Source organism: Vulpes lagopus, chromosome 17, assembly GCF_018345385.1.
Source record: "Vulpes lagopus strain Blue_001 chromosome 17, ASM1834538v1, whole genome shotgun sequence".
In the NCBI taxonomy this organism is placed as follows: Eukaryota; Metazoa; Chordata; class Mammalia; order Carnivora; family Canidae; genus Vulpes; species Vulpes lagopus.
In genome coordinates, this window is record NC_054840.1 from 5,392,444 (window position 1) to 5,412,936 (window position 20,493).

The 20,493-nt window shown below is 45.5% G+C and overlaps 1 protein-coding gene across 1 annotated transcript; it reads left to right on the forward strand.

The window, feature by feature from the left end:
• The first annotated feature begins 752 nt into the window (after window positions 1-752).
• Window positions 753-18,981, forward strand: TNFSF10 (TNF superfamily member 10). Its single transcript, XM_041731664.1, has 6 exons — window positions 753-795; window positions 976-1,199; window positions 6,118-6,255; window positions 8,987-9,029; window positions 14,646-14,747; window positions 16,386-18,981. Exons 1-6 carry the CDS (start codon window positions 768-770, stop codon window positions 16,823-16,825), a joined length of 975 nt encoding a protein of 324 aa, XP_041587598.1. The 5' UTR covers window positions 753-767; the 3' UTR covers window positions 16,826-18,981.
• The last annotated feature ends 1,512 nt before the right edge of the window (window positions 18,982-20,493 follow it).

Sequence of the window (20,493 nt, forward strand, 5' to 3'; positions counted from 1 at the left end):
GGGCAAAGGGAGATGAGCTTTCAAAGCAAAGTGACCTGAGCTATACCTCGATCGTGGCGGTGGTTGCACCTCGCACACGTCACCCAAACTCCTCAAGCCGTAGCTTTGAGATGGATGGACTTGAATATATGGGAACAACAGGCCAGGTAAGGCTGGAAGCGCCGGTTGTGGACATAACTGGGGGTGCGGTGCCAGAGACCGGGGGGGGGGGGGGGGGGGGGGCTTCCCGTCTCTTCGCTCGCTCATCCTTGGCCACGACTGCAGCCTCGTCTAAACCACTCGGCTCGCCTCCTCGGTCCTTCTGGGTGACAGTTCTCGGAACTCCCATCTCACTTGTCAATAGGACCTCGCTTAGGGCCGAGCAGGACTTCACTGAGAAGGGGGCGAGCGGCCCTGCTCCGAGCTCGTGAGCCCTGCCGTCGGGGCCGTGGCCAGGGGTTCCGGCCTCTAGCTGCCGAGCGGGGAAGCCAGGTGTCATCACCTGCTGCATCGCATCCACCAGCACCACTTGGCGTCCTCCCGGCTCCCGGATGCTCAGGCTTGAGGACGAGGCCGGGTGACCCACCGTGAAGCAGCAGAGCCGCCCCCACCCCCCCAGACAGTGGGAGCCTCTGAGGAGGTTTGCTGAGCCTACCCCACGCAGCCCCCTCCAAAGACACCAGCCAGGCGGCCTGGGGGCCAGGGAGGGACCTGGAGGGACGACAGAGGAAGCTCTTCCCCGGTGCCACCTGCCTCTGGACCAGAGCGCCCTGGGCCTGTGGTCAGACATGTGGTCTGGCTCCCCGGGGCTGGGAGGTGACACTGGGGTGGCCCGCGGCACCTCCCAGGAGCAGCGGGGCGGGGAGCCCCGGGCCAGCCCTCCCAGATGCAGGCTGGGCCCCTGGGCCCCCCAGACTGCAGGGTGGAGAGCTGCCGGAGTTTCCCTCCGCCCAGCCTGGGGTTTTCACTTTCGTTTTCATTCCTTTTTTTAAATAGATGAAATCCAAGAAGGGCTCCACCCCTGGCGGTGCCTGGCCCGCAGCAACAACCTGCTGCCTGGCTGCGGGCGCAGACACGGGACCGGAGGGGGCAGCGAGATGCAGGCCCCGGGGGGCCCCAGCCTCGGGCAGACGTGCGTGCTGATCCTCATCTTCACTGTGCTGCTCCAGTCCCTCTGCGTGGCCGTCACCTACATGTACTTCACCAGGGAGCTGAAGCAGGTCAGTACCGCACGCCCCGGCTTCGCTGTCCCCAGGCCCCCTCTGTGACCGCCTCTGCCTGGGGACCCTGACTGCCCCCGCCTGGGCTTCCCCAGGAGCCTGCGGACGGCGGGGTGGGAAGGACAGGAGGACCGAGGTGGGTTACAGACCCCCCCGGCACCAGCTGCCCGCAGAGGCAGGAGCCCGACCCCGAGGGCTTGGCTCTCCCTGGTTTTCCCTTCCACAAGAGCTGCATTTTTTCACGTTAGCCCTTGAACCAAGTCCTGGAATGTCGTCAGGTTTCTCTCTCTCCTCCAAGACCTGGGGCGAGGGGGCAGGTCAGAGCTTTGAAGCAGGTTCTGGTCTCGGCCGTGTCCCATGTGCGTGTCAACAGCAGAGAGGCCGCAGAGGACCGGTATCGTCTCTTCCTTGGCCGAAGACACTCATGCCTAAAGTCTGTCATGCAGCCTGTTACCGTGTGCACCCAGCATGTTATGTTCATGATAAAATCATTAAAAATAAAGTGATTGTTCTTTCTACGTCCAGGGCAGGAGGGGGGTACGAATTACGAATCCAGGTACATTTGACGGGGGGAAGAAAACCACAACGCGGTGCTCTGCTAGTTCATATATTTCTCAACTGCATACGACTTTTGGAACTGTGAATGCAAAATTGCTGAAAATGAACCAAGCCAGCTTTTGGCTTCTAAGGTATATTTTGACTAATTGTGTATCACCTAGTAGAGAACTGGGAGCTGGAAGGAACTTTGGACGCCCCCCCCCCATTTTATAGGTGAGGAGACTAGAGACCCCCAGACAGAATGCTGGGGAATGCAGAATGCAGACAAAAGCTCAGACAGGACTTTTTTTCTTTTTTAAGATTTTATGTATTCGTTCAGGAGAGACACAGACTGAAGTAGAGCTGAGCTGGTCTGAGCTCAGGCAGTTGGGCACCTTGAGTCACACTCCCTCCTCGTAACAGGGTGACCACAGAGTTAACAGATTTGTACCCCGTGATGCCCACCGCATCCTGCCACGTTATGATAAGGCAACGCTGCATCTGCCAGCTGGCTAGGAAATGCAGGTAGAGGGGCTCAGAAAAATACCAATTCTCCAAATGCCAGAGAATGAGTATCTGGAAAGGAAATGCACTCTGCATACCCTGCAGAGTAGAACTTTGTTCATCCCAAATCGTTGCAAATCTTCCCTCTGGATTTGGAGGAAGTAGACTCTTGTTTGACTTGCAAATAATTCTAAAAAGGATGGGCGCGGCCAGCTGATGGACAAGTAAAGCCAGCGACGCTCCAGAGCATGTTCGGGAGAGCCCGGGTATTGGTAACTGAGACGGCGGCACAGCCACAAACATGCCTCTAGCTCTAAGCCTGCCTGAGAGGCTGGACTACTGCTGTGTTTGTTGAGTTTGGAACTGGCCTTCCCTAACCCTGGCGAACTTTGCAGCACAAACAAAACGAGTCTGTCTCGATTACGCAAGTCATTCCCCTCAGTTTGCTGACATTACACGTTGGCCTAATTTTAGGACTGAGTTAACTAGTTCCTGACTGAGCAGGCTCCTGCACTTCTCTGTGTCTATGATCAAGTGTGTCCTTGAATTTGACTATCAAAATGGAAATTGCCAATCAAGCTTACCAGCTCCCCCCGTGCCTACATTTTTCTTGACCGTGTAGCCACATGTGTTGCATGTACGTATAGACATGTGGGAGAACTCGTTGAGAGTGCTGCAAGGGGAGGCAAACTGATGGATACCGAGCAAATACTGTGTTCCAGAAGCTTGGCAAAAATACTGCTCGATTTGATCCTCATAACAATCTTGTAAACAGAATTATCCCATTTTGCAGGTAAATGAGGCTCAGGGAGTTAGGTGATTTGCCGAAGATTATGAAACAGGTTAAAGGGGAAAGCCCAATTTTTGAGCCCTGGCATTAAGTAGGTGCTCAACTAACTGCGGCCGTTGTGATTAGTATTGGGACGTCCTTGGAAGTTGTGGCCCTCTTCGTCGGGAACACTTGCAAGGAAATAGGAATCTGAGTCTCTTTGGCTGTCCGTGGAGAATTAGGAAAAGCACATTTCACAAAAGCGTTAATTTCCTAAAATAGATCCCAGATCCCACTTTGGCTGATGAAACTTTCCAGAAGATAGACTGAGCAAGGCCTATAGGGAGTGTGGCTGGAGGGCTGAGTTACCCCTGACGGGACCTTCACAGATACGCCTGTAGACCAGCAGGACCGCACGAGAAATCCGTGCTTAGCCTCTAACGTTTACGTCTCTTGAGAACATTTTATGCCAAGGGGACTGCCTGTCGCTGTGGCATCATAGACGGGACGGGCAAAGGAGAAGGGGACCCTTATCCGCCGATCTCCATAAACGGTTCTTTATGCTATTTGTGGCTTGCAGAAAATGATTGTCAGAGACCAATGTCAGGGCAGCAGAGCGGGCCAGTGCTGCCACCTTGAAGCCTCCGAGCCAGCTGGCAAAGGACTCCACCCTGCAGGCCTAACAATGCTTTTTAGCTCCCACATTTGTTGGAGATGCAAGTAGACGCCCGGGACTGGCTGGCCTGGGCCTGGACCAGTGTTGGGGTCACAGCGGCACCGACAGCCCTCACGGTGGAGATTCACCGGTCGGAAGAGCAGACGCCCGTGCAGAAGCTGTCCGGTGGCACGTGAATGAAAATAGCACGCACGTCCCTCTGCCTCCAACACCCAGATGTTAATGAGAGAATAGCTCTGGCCTGAGTGTGCTTCAGAAAGTCATGCTCTGACGTGGAAAGGATGCGGAAAAGAAGGGGAAAGAGAGAGACACATCACGGTAGTCATCATGAATCACTCTGGACCACAGTACCCCCAGCTAGTCACCAGCACTGGCCAATGTCTGCAGAAGAAGCCACCAAATGTGATAATGCGAGAAACGTGTGGGGATATAGGGAGGATGGTGGGAGCCCTCCCTCTGGGTTTCTGTTGTTCAGAAATCAGTATTTATACATAAAATATCTGGAAGGTGAAACACCGAAATGTTGATAATTGTGGTCTCTGGATGGTATGATCCAGGATGTATTTTTTCCTTTTTATTTTTCTATATTTTAGAATTTTCTACAGTGAATGCCAGAAAAATATCTATGCTCTCTCTGTATGATGTTTTGTGCAGACTTAAGGAACATGATATTTTCATATAGTCTGAAAACAATCATACCCCAAACGGCCCACATACAACCCTGCAAAGAAGAGACAGCATCCAGAGGTTAATGAAGAAGTAGGATTAGGGTGATTTTAGTGGCTTTTGGGTTTATTTTTCATTTAGATACGTGTTCTTTACTTTTCTGTATTTCTGTATTTTGCAGGTTGCCTGTAGACCATCAGTGTCTCTAGGCAGCAATGTTGTCTAACTCCACTGCTGGTCACATCTCTGTTCAGGTGGCCCCAGCTGTCACCTCTAGTACATCTACTAGGTTGAATGTTTTACTCTTGTGATTTAAAACAGGAAGAAAGAAAGTAAACATTTATTTAAAAGTAAATGAATGTTTATGCTGGAGTATGTGGAAGGAATTCAGCGATTCAGGTTTGTACTTTTGCACTTGAAGGACCTTGATGCAATGTCTAGGGGGTAGATCCATGGCTGGGCACAGAACAATGTGACCCTGGCTGGGACCCCTCATAAACAAGTTATTTTGATTTGGAACGAGATTGTCTTTTTATAGGAAGGAACATCATTAAGTTTGATCTTTCCTTCAAGCTTTGGAGTCCCCAAAGTTCAAACAGATAAAAATGGCCATCTTCCCATTTATTTCCCCAGGGAAAGGCAATTTACATTTGTACAGGGAAACAACATCTCCTTGGTCCCCATTGTTAAAAACAAAAACAGGAAAAAAAAAAAAAAACCAACCAAATGGTCAACCAAATATCTGACCTTGCATGGGCTTCCTGTTTCTCTTTGTAATATTAACTGGATATCAGCCTGGAGTGTGCTGCTTGGCTTGGACATATGTGTACATGCCTCTGTGTGTGTGTGTGTGTGTGTGTGTGTGTGTACATCTGTGTGTGTTTGTGTGTTTAATGACAAGCTAGGACTTTGTTGACAATTACCTGGCCATTATAAATGTTTGCCTTCAAATGGTATTTCAAGTCTCTGCAAGTAAATCCCTACCTAGTATGGACATTTAATTTTTAAAAAGTTAGGATTTCCAGTGGCAATATGTTTTGAGGAGTAGAAATCACAGCAATGACTAGAATTTACTCAATAGCCAAAGCTCATATCAAGAAACACAACTTTACCTGCATCCCAAAGGCCCCAAACAATCTTTTAAATTTTTTATTTAGGATCCTGGAATTTAAATGGACTCTATTGTCTTTTTTTTTTTTTTAAAGAGAGAGAGAGAGCGCGCGTGCAGGTGTGAGTGTGAGCAGGAAGGGGCAGAGGGAGAGGGAGAGAGAGGATCAGGCTTCACACTGAACTCCTAACCCAGGGCTCAATCTCACAGCCCTCAGATCATGACCTGAGCCGAAATCAAGAGTTGGACGCCTAACAGACTGAGCCATCCAGGGGCCCCTCTTTTGCCCGCTTTGTACCTAGGTGGTTTCCCAACTTTAGAATGGGATCTTAATCATCTTTGAGCTGGGAAGAAGCTCAAAGGTCACCACGATGAACCAGCTCAAAAATCAAATGCAAAATAGAAACACAAGAGAAGAAGCAATTTCTTGAGGGACACACAGAGGCAGTGAGGGGCATTGTGACCCAGGATGCGTGGCCTGCACCTGTATCCTTCCCACCAAATCCAACTGCTTACTTTTATTCAAGCCGTGAGTTTATCCAAGGTGCCAAGGCTTCTTTGAAGCTGTCATCAGCTCCTGTTGCTTTAACCTGTAAATGAACAAAACTAAAAAGCCCTGGTGCGTAATATTGTGTTATTATATTCCATCTTAACCCAGATGCAGGACAAGTACTCCCAAAGCGGCATCGCTTGTTTCTTAAAGGAAGATGATATCCCCTGGGACCCCAGTGATGAAGAGAGTATGAACAACCCCTGCTGGCAAGTGAAGTGGCAACTCCGCCAGTTTGTTAGAAAGGTAGGTGGACTACTGGTCACTTCACCAGGTGGCGTGGAAGGTCTCAGTTAAGATCATCAAGTGTAGATGCCTCATTGGGCCAAGGAGGACACTGAGGCCCGGAGTGTTTAAGTGATTTTCCCCCAAATTCATAGAACTAGGAGAGAGTGGAACAGCACCACGCAGTGGGTCCTGGCTGACTCCTGGTCTAGAGCTCACTCCTCCACCCCAGAGGGCCTCCCCATCTAGTCTAACCTTTTTGTCTCCCATTGTGGAAATTCAGGCACAGACAGGGCAATGAGTTCAAGGCCACACGACAATAAAACACGTGTTGAGATTTTGTCGATGTTGTTGGCGTTGGCATTCAGAAGACAGAAGAAGGCCAATAATGGTGTTTTATGTTCTTCCAACCTTATTGATCTCTGGAATTAAACATATATTTATTTTATTTATTATATTTATATATTTATTATATAATATACATTTTATTAATTATATTTATATATTTATATTTTATTTTATTATATTTATTTTTGTATGCACATGAAGAAAGAGGAAAGGGAGAGGGAAGAGAGAGATACTCTGAGGAACTGAAGGTGATGACATCTCAATTTATGGTCAATTAATGGCCGATTATGAAATACCTGTTTATGGAAGTTGCTTGAACAGGATCCCTCGCAGAAACACAATGTTAGCTCACAGTGTATTTCACCAAATTACATGATTTTTCCCTCATAGTTTTATCTTCCGCCTCCAGAAAGGTCAGATAAGGATGTGGGCATGAAAATATCCTGAAAACTGTGACATGACATCATTGTTTAAAAAAAAAAATACTGGGGACATTCCCAGGGTGGGGAGGAGGCATGTTTTAAAGACTGGGGCTGGTGGGGACAAAGCCATGGGTGGCAGGGGAGGGAAACTCAGAACTAGGGCAGAAATCTGGAGCCTGAGAGGGTGGCTAGACGCTGGGGCTGGGAGTGGGGGGCTAGAGAGGTAGTGGGGATAGATTTCACACGCCTCTCCCCTGCTCTTCTCTCCCTCCCTCCTGTTATCACGTCCTGCCGATAAGCTGGGAGAGGATGTAGATAGGGGGGTGCAGATAGGGTGGGGTGGGATGCAGATAGGGGGGTGGGAGCGTGGGGGGGAAGGTTTCCCATTGTGTTCCAGCACCACGAATGGAACAGGCTCTTTCCATTACAGATGGCATCTCATGTAGCCCTCATCACAGCTCTGAGGGAAGAATCATTATTATCTTCCTCTTTAAAAAAAAGAAAAAAGATGGGTTGATTGATTTGAGAGCAAGAGAGAGCACTCTGAGGGGGCAGAGGGACAGAGAAAATCTCCAGCAGGCTCCCCGCTGAGCGTGGAGTCCGACTCCCAGCTGGACCCCATGACCCTGAGATTATGACCTGAGCCGAAATCAAGAGTCAGATGTGCAACCGGCTGGGCCACGCAGGCGCCCCACCTTCCTCTTTTAAAAAGAAAAATAGATGAAGAAATTAAAGTTCACATCCGTTAAGTACGTGGAGTGGAGTCTCCCAGAGCTAGTGGTTGACAGAGTTGGAACTGGCCCATCCGCCCAGGCCGCCCAGGCCGCCCTCACTCCTTTATTCTGCTCCCCACACTGTAGAAATCGGCCTGGCCTCTGTCCTGCTCCTCCTCCTCCTCCTCCTCCTCCTCCTTCCTTCCTTCCTCATGTCCCAGAGTGAGAGACAGAGCGACAATGCTGAGGCCACCTGTCCCCTGCCCTCCCCAGAGTCCAGCATCCATTGTGCTAGAAGCAGACCCTCCCTTGGGGCACCCGGGGGGCTCAGGGGTTGAGCACCTGCCTTCAGCCCAGGACATGACCCTGGGGTCCCAGGATCGAGTCCCGCATCGGGCTCCCAGCAGGGAGCCTGCTTCCCCCTCTGCCTGTGTCTCTGCCTCTCTCTGTGTGTCTCTCAGGAATAAATAAATAAAATCTTCAAAAACAAAAAGACCCTCCCTTACCGGGTCAGGACGTGAGACCGACGAGGGGAAAGCAGCTGGCTTCTGATCCGGGGGGAGGGCACGGGGAGGGGAGTTTCTGGCCATTTCAAAGTCAACAACAGGGGTGGGAAAGGAAGGCGGGAGGGACAAAGGCCCAGGGACAGAAGCCAGTGCAGGGGACTTTAGAAGCCGTGGCCTGGCTCAGCAGTAGCTCATCTAACAGGAAGGCGAAGGGTTCACTCTTCCTTACTGGTCTTCCCCACCGGTTAGCACGAAGAAGGCGACACTGGTGGTTTCGTAAAGGCCTCACCTAGCTTGCCAGCTGGCACCTTCCTCCTGTGTGGCTCCAGCTGTGGCCTCTCGAAGATGCCATCCCCATCCACAAGCAGAACTTTCTGCAGCTGCCTCTGCTCCGCGCTCACCCCAGCTGCCCCCATCCCACGCCAACCCGAGGTTCATATCTCTTTTCTTTTCTTTTTATTTCTTTTAAAGATTTTATTTATTTATTAGAGACACAAAGAGAGAGAGAGAGATTGAGAGAGAGAGAGAGGCAGAGACACAGGCAGAGGGAGAAGCAGACTCCACGCCGGGAGCCCAACACAGGACTCGATCCCAGGACCCCAGGATCAGGCCCTGGGCTGAAGTCGGCCCTAAACTGGGGGCCGCCCTTGAGGTTCCTATCTGGAAGTTTCCTCCCAGACATCAGCAAGAGGGGCCGTAGACCTTCTGTAGTGAGTTTACATTTTTAGGAAAATTAACAAGCTTTATTCAATACTGTTTGCAGATGATTTTGAAAACCTATGAGGAAACCATTCCTACAGCTCCAGGTAGTATTCTTTTTTGTTGCTATTTTAATTTTCTACTCCCAACCTCCTGACAAGGTGAACGGCTCTCCAGCCCCTTCCTCTCTGCCCCCATCTACGCGTCCCCCTCACACTGCGACTCCCTGTCTCAAGACACTTGATTCTGTTTTCCTATTTCCCCTGGGCAGGTAGTCGGCTCAGAGCCAAATCTGGGGCCCCACGGTGGTCAGGGCTTGATTTCATGCGAATCTTGATTTCCCACCGTGGATTTTCCTTTCTCCTCAATGTCTTCGGTTATTTATTTTTTACTCTATACCTAAGTCATCTACATCCTTTCTGGAACGTGGCTGGGGGCCCCAACCCAACCCGTCCTCTCTGCTTCTGACAACCTCTGGGCTCCATGGCTGTCTTCACGCGAGAGCCCTCCCTTGGTCATCCTTTCCAACAAGCCCGTACCCGCCCTCAATTCTCGTCTTGTGGTCCCCCAGCCATGACCACCTTCCTGTTCGTGCTCGGCAGCCTGCTTCTGGCCCATTTCCCCTTTGAGGCCTACAGCCCCGGTTGGCGCCTTCTCGTTTCTCATCCTATCACCTCATTTTACCTCTTTGGAGAAAACTTCCCAAAGACTACCTTTCTGAGTAAGTCCACCCACACCCCCTGCTATTTCTATCACACTTATCTTGTTCACTTTCTTCTAGTTTTATAATTTTTTAAAAAAATCTGTGTGCTATCTGCTTCCCTACTAGGTTAAAGATCCGCAGAGATGCAACACGCCTATTTCTCTGTCTGTCTGCACCTCACTTGACGCTCCACACCTAGTAGATTCTTTTATCCCCCTGGCCCTTAGGTGTACCAACTTGTGTGTATTTTGGTTGGGATGAAATTCATGTAACATACAAGAAACTGTTTTTTGAGGCGTCATTCTCATTTTATTTTTTCGTTGAAGTACGTATGACACACAGTGTCATATTAGTTTTAGGTGTACACCACAGTGATTTGACGCGTACGTACATTACAAAATGCTCACTACAGTTAGCTACAGTCACTACCTGGCACCACACAGAGTCATCACAATACTATTGGCCGTCTTCCCTATGCTGTATTTTATATCACTGTAACTTATTTAAGACTGGAAGTTTGTACCTCTTAGTCCCCTTCATCTATTTCCCCCCCATCTCCCCAACCCTTCTAGCAACCACCAATTTGTTCTCTGTATTTATGAAGCTGTTTGTCTTGTTTTGTTCGTTCTCAAGTTCCACATATAAGTGAAATCTTACAATATTTGTCTTTATCTTCTGACTTATTTCCCTTGGCATAATACCCTCCAGCTCCATCCATGTTGTCTCAAATGTCTAGATTTCATTGTCTTTTATGGCTAATGCTCCACTGGGTGTATGTACCACAGCTTCTTTATGCATTCATCTCTTGATGGACCCTTGGGTCGCTTCCATGCCCGGACTGTTGTAAATAACACTGCAAGAACATGGCAGGGGGTGGGGGGTGCATAGATCTTTTCAAGATAGTGATTTCACTCTCATTCCCTTGGGTTAAATATCCAGAAGTGGAATTCCTGGATTGTATAGTTTTTCTATTTTCAATTTTTTGAGGAATTTCCATACCACGTTCCATCGTGGCTGCATCGGTTTACATTCCTACCAGCAGTGCGGGAGGCTTCCCTTTTCTCCACATCCTCACCAACACTCGTCGTTGCTTGTTTTCTTTGTTATTAGCCATTCTGACAGGTGTGAGGGGATATCTCATCATGGTTTTGACTTGCCTGTCTGCCTCTGACGATGAGTGATGCTGAGCATCTTTTCATGAAGGAATGGCGTTAGGTAGAAGGTGTGCTGTGGGGCTCAGAAGTGCAATCCCCTTTGGCCACCAGAACTAGGTACTTCAGGTACTATGTGGGGTGTGTGTGCCTTCCTATTGTGAGCAGGCCACAACTGCTGGTGGGCATGGCTGGCCCTGGGTCTGGCTGGCTAAGTCCCAGCTACGGCTGCTGTGGGTGCCCTGCTGGGTGGGACAGCCTGCTCTGGGTCAGGAGCCACTTTGGAGGGGTGCTGGTCTTAACATCCACAGGACCCCCCTGGGGCATGGCAGGGCAGGAGCAGCTTTGGGGTGACACTGATCCCAGCTGAGCTGCCTTAGAGAAGCTTGTACCAGGATGGGCAGATTGGGTGGCGCAGGGCCACAGGGCAACGCCAAGGTGAGGCCAGTGGTGCTAGCAAGGTGCTGGAGAGAGTCAGAACTGGTACCAGCCTGTGCATCAGGCAGCTAGACCAAAGGAGGGCAAGAAAAAAAGGCTGCCAGCCCCTCTGTCTCCAAAGAAAGTTCCTCTAGATCCCTTCGCCTCTATCACATGCCCTAAAATTAGTCGATAAATCTCCTCCACAGAATGGCCCAGACACTTTTGAAACCGCTGCCTTTGTGCCAGTTCTTGGAGTGAGTGAGTCTGCACAAAAGCCCTTTAAAAGCAGAGTCTGGGTTACCAATAGCGCCGTGGCTTTCCTGGGGGTGAACCCCATTGATTTTCAAAGCTGGACATTGTGAGAGCTTGTGTTGCCCCTGCAGGTCCTCGGGCAGGGGGCAGTGGCCCATGTGGGACTCGAACCCCTTGCTCCCTGGGGGGAATTCCATGCCCACGTATCCCCCCTCCACTCACAGATCACCTCATCTTGCGTGTGGGTCCTGACCAGACCTTGTCTCTGCCCCTTTCAGCTCTCCTCCATGTGGCTTTTTCGTTATTTCTTTAGCTGTGGAATCACTGTGCTGCTAGTGTTCAGGTCCTTCTCAGAGAGAATCGCTCTGTGTGTAGTTGTAGCCCTGGCGTGTCCACGGGAGGATGTGACCTCAGGACCCTCCCATTGCACTGCCTTCAAAAACATCATGATTAACTGTACTGAAGTGGCCAATTTAGTGGCAGCTAGTGCAGTCACAACATTGTGCCACCACCATCTCTCTCCACACAGACGGTTCTTAACACATATTTTTAAATGAAGACATAAGTAAATAAAACTATTGAATAAAATTTGCTACTTATTCACATTTGGCTCACTGTAGCCCCATTTTCCCATATTGATGGCCATAGAGGCCTGAATACATATACCAGAGACTGGCATCCTAGGGCACAGCAGCCTGGCAGAGGAGAAACAGCTCTATAAGTGTTCCAACGATGCCTTTCTACTTTTCAACTATCCTTTTTCAATACGACAAACTTCCTCATTACTCAACTACTCCCCTTTTTTCTTTATTAAATAGCCTTTATTAAACATGAAGGATAAGACCTGTTCCTGGGGTCTCAGCATTTTTATCTCATTGTTTCCCCAAAAGCAAAAGTGGTAGTCAGAGCAGTGAACACTCCCCCTCTTCGGATGAGGCACAACAGATCCATGGTCCACAGTAGAGGCATGTACAATTTTCAGTGTTGTGAGAAAAGTACTCTTTTCTGTTCATCACAGTAAGATGTAGAAATCACTTACTAATCAGTATACCAAGATGGATTCACGACACCCAAATAGACATATTCACATGTTTCTTTAACACAAAGTGTTTGCAATAGCCAGAAAGAAATCTCCTACCTAAAAAAAAATCCTATTTACTTATTTATTTATTTATTTATATTTATTTATTTATATATCCTCATTAGCATTTGCTTTTATATTTAGCCTTTCCTGTGTCCTCGCGATGACCTCAAATATAAAATATTTATACTTGATTTCAGTTGTTGAATATTTTAAAACAAGGTGTTAAGGTCTAAGGGCAGGCAAGTCATGATGGATTCTTTTTTTTTTTAAAGATTTTATTTTTATTTATTCATGAGAGAGAGAGGCAGAGACACAGGCAGAGGAGCAAGCTGCGTGCAAGAAGCCTGATGTGGGACTCGAACCTGGGAATCCAGGATCACGCCTTGAGACAAAGGCAGGCGCTCAACTGCTGAGCCCCCCGGGATTCTTTAACAGTGGGAGCTAAAGGTGAATGGACGCATGAACCTTGCAAGCTGAGCACTCGGAGGGTCATGCATCCCCATGGAATATTTGGTCTTAAAGACTCTACAAATGTCCACGCATCCTGAATAAGCAGCAACGGATACCAGATAGATGGAAGAGATTCTCACTTCCCGTTCACTCCCTTCCTGTGAAATTTTGCCACCTCCTTTCAGTTCCCTCTACTACATCCTGGGTTAAGGCCCCCTGTTCGCAGTCTTGATCAGTTATAGTCTGGTAACTTGCTAGTGTCCAGCCCTCTTACCCTCTACTCATCAAACCTTATTTTGAGATAGGACAGCCTAAAGCACAGCACGTTCTCTCTTTAGTTCCTCTACCAAAATCTTTCAGAGTCTTCCCATGTCCTGTAAAATCTAAATCTCTTAGCTTAACATTCAGATCCTCTATAGTTTGGCTCCGAGTTCAAGCCTGAACCTGAACTCCTCCCATGCCTGTGTCCCAGGAAGGCTTTGTGCATCCTACCTCTGGCCTCTCCCAGGTCTCTGAGAATGCCCTTCTTTTATGCCTTGCTTCCCGAAGTCTGCTCATCCTCATCCTGTTCAGATCATTATCCTTGAACCCTCAAATATTTACTTGCATTCCTTTGTTTCTCATTCTTTCTCCTTGCCCCTGGAAGAGTGCCTGGCATAGATCGATGGGCACTTTGGTTTGTTGGAGGAAGCGTTAGCACAAACCCTCCGCTGACCTCAGTTCTCCAATAAATAGGAATCTTTCCCTCTTCTGAACACTCATCACCCTTTATTCATATTCCTTACAAGTAAATTTCCATTTTCTAGCTCATCTCTTCCCTGGAAGAATGTAAGTCCTTTGAGGGCTCAGTCAGTGTAATCAGTGATTAATCTTTGCAACCCCTGTACATCAGAGTGTAATGCCTCATTCCTGGCAATATTTGCTTGATGAAAGAATGTAATTTATCTTAACTAGTGTGAGCACATTTGGAAAGTTTGAGCCAATTTTGTTAAAAAGGGTAGCTTGTTGAATTTGTATATTTAAAGGCTGCTCTGAAGTAAATCAGAATGTGATCAGTATTATTTATTATGGTCTAGTGAATTCGTGATTTTTATGTTTATTTACTGATTATCATGACCTGTATGCCAATTCGAATTTCTTTTAGGGGGGTGAGGGCAGGGGGACGACTGTTGGATACCAGTTTGTAAGCATCTATGGACCACTGTTAACACTGCTACTCCTTTAGAATCAGGATCACCCTGATTGTTTCTATATATAACTCAAAGTGGAAATTTGCCAATACTTGGTTATTTGTGTACTTTAAATGACTCAGCAGAGTTATTACATGTCCACAGTTATTTTTTTATTTGTGTATTTGCCTGTTTTTGAAAAGGACCAGGATCTTCATTTTGCTGTATTCTGGTTAGACCTTACCCTTGAGATGCTGATAAATTCTAACCCAAGTTACTGCTCATTCTTCCCATCTCAAATACTTTCGAAACAGAAGCTGAAATAGACGGATCATCATGTTAAAATGTAGGCTGTTTTTACAAAAGCCCATATAATCAACTTGTAAGCACACTGGGCTTCCAAGTCTCACCGACAGCAGCTCTCAATAGCAATGTATTTGAAAAGTGATTTGACAAGTGCTAGTGCTGACGATTCTTTCTCATTTTTCTTTTAGAAAAGCAGCTAAATATTCCTTACGCAGTAAGCGACCGAGGTTCTCAGAGAGTAGCCGCTCACATAACTGGAACCAGTCGGAGAAGCATGTTTCCAATTCCAAGTAAGAGAAACACTAAATATATGGCTTACGGGAAGGCAATGGAAAAATTTGTTCCAAATAATTTATTCTTTTAACTCGTACATGAAATGTTTATGTGGCTATCTAGAAAATGTGCAGTGGTGATCGGGGCTCAGACTGACTCTTTTCAGAAGCAAGATTACAAGACAAATTGCTCAACAACTGCTCTCAGGAAAATTATATGGTGGGAGAACTTTGTCTTTGAGTTTTCCATGCCCCTATTTGTGCTTTTCTTTTTCTTCTTCAAAGTAGTTTTTCTTCCTCACTCTCATCAAATCATCTTCCTCCTCGAAGGTTTTAAATCAGCTATTCACTTTCACCATGAGTCACTAGGTATTCTTTGCGGCATTTGTATTTGGTTAAACTATGGGAAGCTGCCAATATTTGACCATTTTTCATTCACAGAAATGTCAGCTTCATATAGTTTCACCAAATATGGTAAGTTTGTTTCTTAACTAAAGAACCAGTGTCCACACAGTGTTGTAACGGTGCAAGAGTTTTAGAGTTCAAATACCCATGTTGGAATACCAGCTCCTCCTTACCTAGATATAGGTTTTTAGCAAATTACCTAATCAAATCAAGCTTCAATTTCTTCATATACAAAGTAGAGACAATCTTTAAGTCATAAAATACTGAAGATTAACACAGGCAAAATTCCCGTGGTTGTAAGTACTCAATAAACAGTTGCTTTTATTACTATGAAAGGTTTTATCCCAAGTTAAAGAAATTTCAGATATCTGTTAAAATATGAAAAGATTGTGGGATTTTTTTTTTCTTTTCTTTTTTTTCCTCCGGGCAGTTGCCTTCCTGGTATTCCTGAATTCATGTTTATGAATGATTGACATGTTGTGCCTGAGAGTGAGATCATTATAATGTTACTGTGTATTATTCATCAGGACACACAACAGTTGCTTTACGCTGTTGAAAAACTAAATTTTGCACCAATCATGGAGATGACCTCAGAGTTTAAAGAGATATATTTTCGTAGGGCCCTTTTTCAAAGTCTTTGGAAGCTAAAGATCCGAGGGTCTGAAGATCTTTAAATCTGGGCTCTCCTTGCCAAACCTTGCACCCTGTCTTATGGAGGACTAGAGGTGCTTTCTGCTTGAATGGTGCTTTTGACTCTGGATTACTGAGAAAAACCAAGAAAGAACCCAAAGAGACCCAAAGAAATTGCAATAATTTCTGAGCTCTAGACTTAAGGTAATAGATATGTTTCTTTTGGTTTCCTTATATGTTACTCATTTGAACTCACCGGCATAGGAAGGGAGGTAGGGGTTTGGGATAGAAATTCTACCCAGAAGTAAAGAGTGTCATCCGAGTTAATCATCCCCCATGCTACTGTTTATTGCTGAGTGTGGCAGACGTAGCATAAGTGGTGGATAAGATACAGAAAAGTAAGGGACTTCCAAAATGTCCCAGTGATATAGTAGCCTCCAGATTTCCATAAGACTAAAATTTAGAATCCTTGTAAGATTGAAGGAGCGAGAAGTTTTATATTAGATTGAAATTCTTTATAATCCCAACCAAAAAATTGGCTAGCCACAGCTACTGAGATAATTTTTGCATTTGCTACAAACTTCTTTCTTTTAACTTTCTTTCTTCCTGAACTTCATCCAGGCTCCAAGAATGATAAAGCTTTGGGCCACAAAATAAACTCCTGGGATTCCACAAGAAAAGGACATTCATTCTTGAATAATTTGCACTTGAGGAACGGAGAGCTGGTTGTCCATCAAAGGGGGTTTTACTACATCTACTCCCAAACATACTTTCGATTTCAGGAACCTGAGGAAATTCCAACAGGACAGAACAGAAAGAGAAACAAACAAATGGTCCAATATATTTACAAACACACGAGTTATCCGGACCCTATACTGCTGATGAAAAGTGCTAGAAATAGTTGTTGGTCTAAAGATTCTGAATATGGACTCTATTCCATCTATCAAGGTGGGATATTTGAGCTTAAGGAAAACGACAGAATTTTTGTCTCTGTATCTAACGAGCAATTGATTGACATGGACCAAGAAGCCAGTTTTTTCGGGGCCTTTTTAATTGGCTAAATACACTGCAAAGCAAAAAAAAAGCTGTATTCTTCATTCACAGCAAAGCAAGGACATCTGAGCAAAGTCACGTCAACCAAAAGAGTAACACGCATTTCTCAAACATCTCTGAAAATGACCAAGTCATTCTCAGAAAATGAAATTGCCGAAGACCTTTCCAGGCGCCACCAGGGATCAGTTTGCTAGCAGAAACCTAGAAGATTCTGTAAGCAGCTGTCTTTATAATCTACTCTTGTAAAGACCCAGAAGCAAGATTAATGATCCATCTCTTTTTTATGTAGGCTCCACAGCCAATGTGGAGCCCAACACCGTGCTTGAATTCACAACTCTGAGATCAAGACCTGAGCTGAGATCAAGTATCGGACACTTAACCGGCTGAGCCACCCAGGTGCCCAGTGATCCATCTCTAAAGTAGTGTATCACTCTGGTCGCTTCCAGGTTACCATACGGGACAACACTCCCGAAGGTAAAAGAGAACGGGGAATCACTGAAAGGTCATGCTCTTGGGAGGTAACCTCTGTCGATATACGCGATGTGCAAAGGAAGTTTGCATTGTGCATGACCTCACAGGGTCACAGGGGTAACCTCATACACCTGGATTTGGTGGAATTAAGAACATTCCACTCAAAATAATATCATTTTGTTAAAAAACACACACACATACACACACACACAAACTAAATTTATGTTCAGTGAACAAGGAACTATTTCTGAATGGTTTGTGATTTTCACTACCAGAAGTCAAGCTGGCCAAAAGCACTGATAATATTTTTGGACAAAATCAGTGAATAGCTTAATCAGAAATCGGGGAATTTGGTCTCATGGGAGCAGGAGAAGAAATGAGGAAGTGGAAATGCCAAACGCAAATAAATTAGCATTAAAGAGCCTAAGAAAGATCTGATTCCCCTACCCCCCAACCCGCCTACCCATCCTCCCCTGCCCAATAACATTGCCTAGTATACATCTGCCTAAGGTTGTTATCATTTATTTGCCTCCGCCAGAAGAACAGAAATTGCTTTTATCTTCCAAAATTGTGACACAAAACATTTTTATCTCATCGTTTAATCTGACCAGTTGGAGAAAAAAAAATTAATTGGAGCGTTTGTCTAATCTCTTTTAATTGTCATCCTAAACACAGCATAATTTATACTTTGGGGCTGTATGCTCAAACGTTCATTTAAATGTGTCTGAGCAATTAGGTCTTTTTCAAATTTAAATTTAAACATGCTACAGACACCTGGCACTTCTGGCCCTTCTTACTCTGTTTTCTACAGTAATAGGTAAGTTCTTACATACTAACACATTGACTTACCTGTTATTGTTTTTTAAAGCCTGCCTGCTCTCACCAGAATATAAACGCTGTGATAGCAGGGAACATTTAGTGCCATTCACATCTGTAACCTCAGTACCTGGGACAGTACCTTAACAAAACACCCACACACAACATATTTGTGAATAAATGAATGACTGAGTGAATGAATACCTAATCTTATGGGGAAAAAATTTAAAACATCCGCTGCCTTACCCCTCATATTGAGAAAACAAAACAAAACAAAACAAAACAAAACTGAGGAGCTTCAAAAGTAATCTTAAAATGAAGAAGACTTTTTATTTTTTTACTTTTAAAATCTTTTTTAGAGATTTAATTTTTAAATAATCTCTACACCCAACATAGGGTTCAGATTTACAACCCCAAGAACAAGAGCCGCACACTCTACGACTAAGCTAGCGAGGAACCCTGAAGATGACTTTTTAAACAAAGACTTAAAGCAAAAGACTGCAGTGTTTCTTAGCATAAAAACCTCAAAATGGGTGCCTGCATGGTTCAGCAGTTGACCATCTGCCTTCAGTTCACGATGTGATCCTGGGATCCTGGGTTCGAGTCCTGCATCGGGCTCCCCACAGGGAGCCTGCTTCTCCCTCTGCCTGTGTCTCTGCCCCTCTCTCTCTGTTTCTCATGAATAAAATCTTTTCTTAAAAAAAAAAAAAACCCTATATATGAAAGAGAAAATTAATTTTTACTTTATATTTTTGTATTAAAATTTTAAAATATGTTACTTTTCCAATAAAAATGACATATGGAAATATGTAGTTTTTGTTTATCTAATATTTGCATTTGTTTTGGAGTACCAAGATTATTAAAAATGGGAAAAAGAGCTTCTAATCTCTTTTTTATGATTTTTGGTTGACATATCTTACAGAAGAAAGGAATTAATTGCTTACTTTTTATCTAATGTGTTAAAATATATCAGTCTTTTCCTTTACAGTTAATGCTTTTGTTATAGATTGAATTGTGTCTTCCAAAAAAAGTTATGTTGAAATTCTACTCCCCATTGCCTCAGAATATGACCTTATTTGGAAATAGGGTTTTCCCAGATATAATTAGTTAAGATGAGGTCATAGTGGAACAGAGTGGGCCTTTATAACAATAAGACTCGTTTACTTTTTTTCTTTTAGGATTTTATTTATTTTAGGGGGGGGTGGGGGAGAAGCAGAAGGAGAGAGACAAGCAGACTGTGTGCTGAGCACAGAACGTGACAGGGGTTCTCTACCTCACGACCCTGAGATCATGACCTGAACCGAAATCAAGAGTGGATGCTCAACAGACTGAGCCCCCGGGGCCCCAAGACTGATATGCTTATTAAGAGAAGGAAAGTTAGACCCACAGAGCTCCACGTGACAGCAAGGACAGAGATTGGAACGATGTTGCTGCCAGCTAAAGAGCACCGAGGATTGGCGTCCCCCACCAGAAGCTGGGGGCGGGCGAGGGAAGATTCTACTCCGTGTCAGAGGAAGGATCTGAGACCCAGAGTCTCAGTCCTCTGCGGACACTCTGATTTTGAACTCCTGGGCTCCAGAGCTTTGAGAGAATACGTTTCTGTTGTTGAAAGCCACTCAGTTTGCGGCACTTTGGCCCAACAGCCCTAGGAAACTAATACAGGTCTTCATACTACATCCTAAAAATCTCTTCTACTGACACGAGGCAGATAATGCCACATACATTTTTCCTAAAAGGTTTAAAGTTTGGCCTTTCATAGTTTGATGGGATCATTCAACTCTGACTTATGTGTGATGTGAGATGGGGATGATTTTAATGTTTCTATCATAGACCAAGCTTTCATGGGTCTCTTTCTGTGCTCTCCTTTCTCTTCCCCCCCATTGATCTGGTTGTCCACCTTTAGATCCATACCATTTTGGTTTCTTACATTGTGTTAAAATACACACAAAATTTACCATTTCAACCATGTTTGAGTGTACAACATTCAGTGGCATTAAGTACATTCACGTTATTGCCCAACTATCAACACTACCTCTCCAGAATGTTTTCATCATCCCAAACTGAAACTTTGTACCCAATAAATATTGTCCCTTCCCTCAGCTTCTAGTAACCACCATGTTGCTTTCTTTATGGCTTTGACTATTTTAGGTGCTTCACGTAAATAGAATTATACAGTGTTTGTCCTTTTGAGTTTGGCTTACTTCACTTAGCATAATGTCTTCAAGATTCATCCACGTAGAAGTACGTCAGAATTTTATTCCGTTTTAAGACTGAGAAAAACTCTTGGGCATAGGGAGGGGATGGGAGTGTGTGTGTGTGTGTGTGTGTGTGTGTGTGTGTGTGTAAAACTCAGAAACTTTTTGATTTAATAGTATCTAGACCCCTTTCC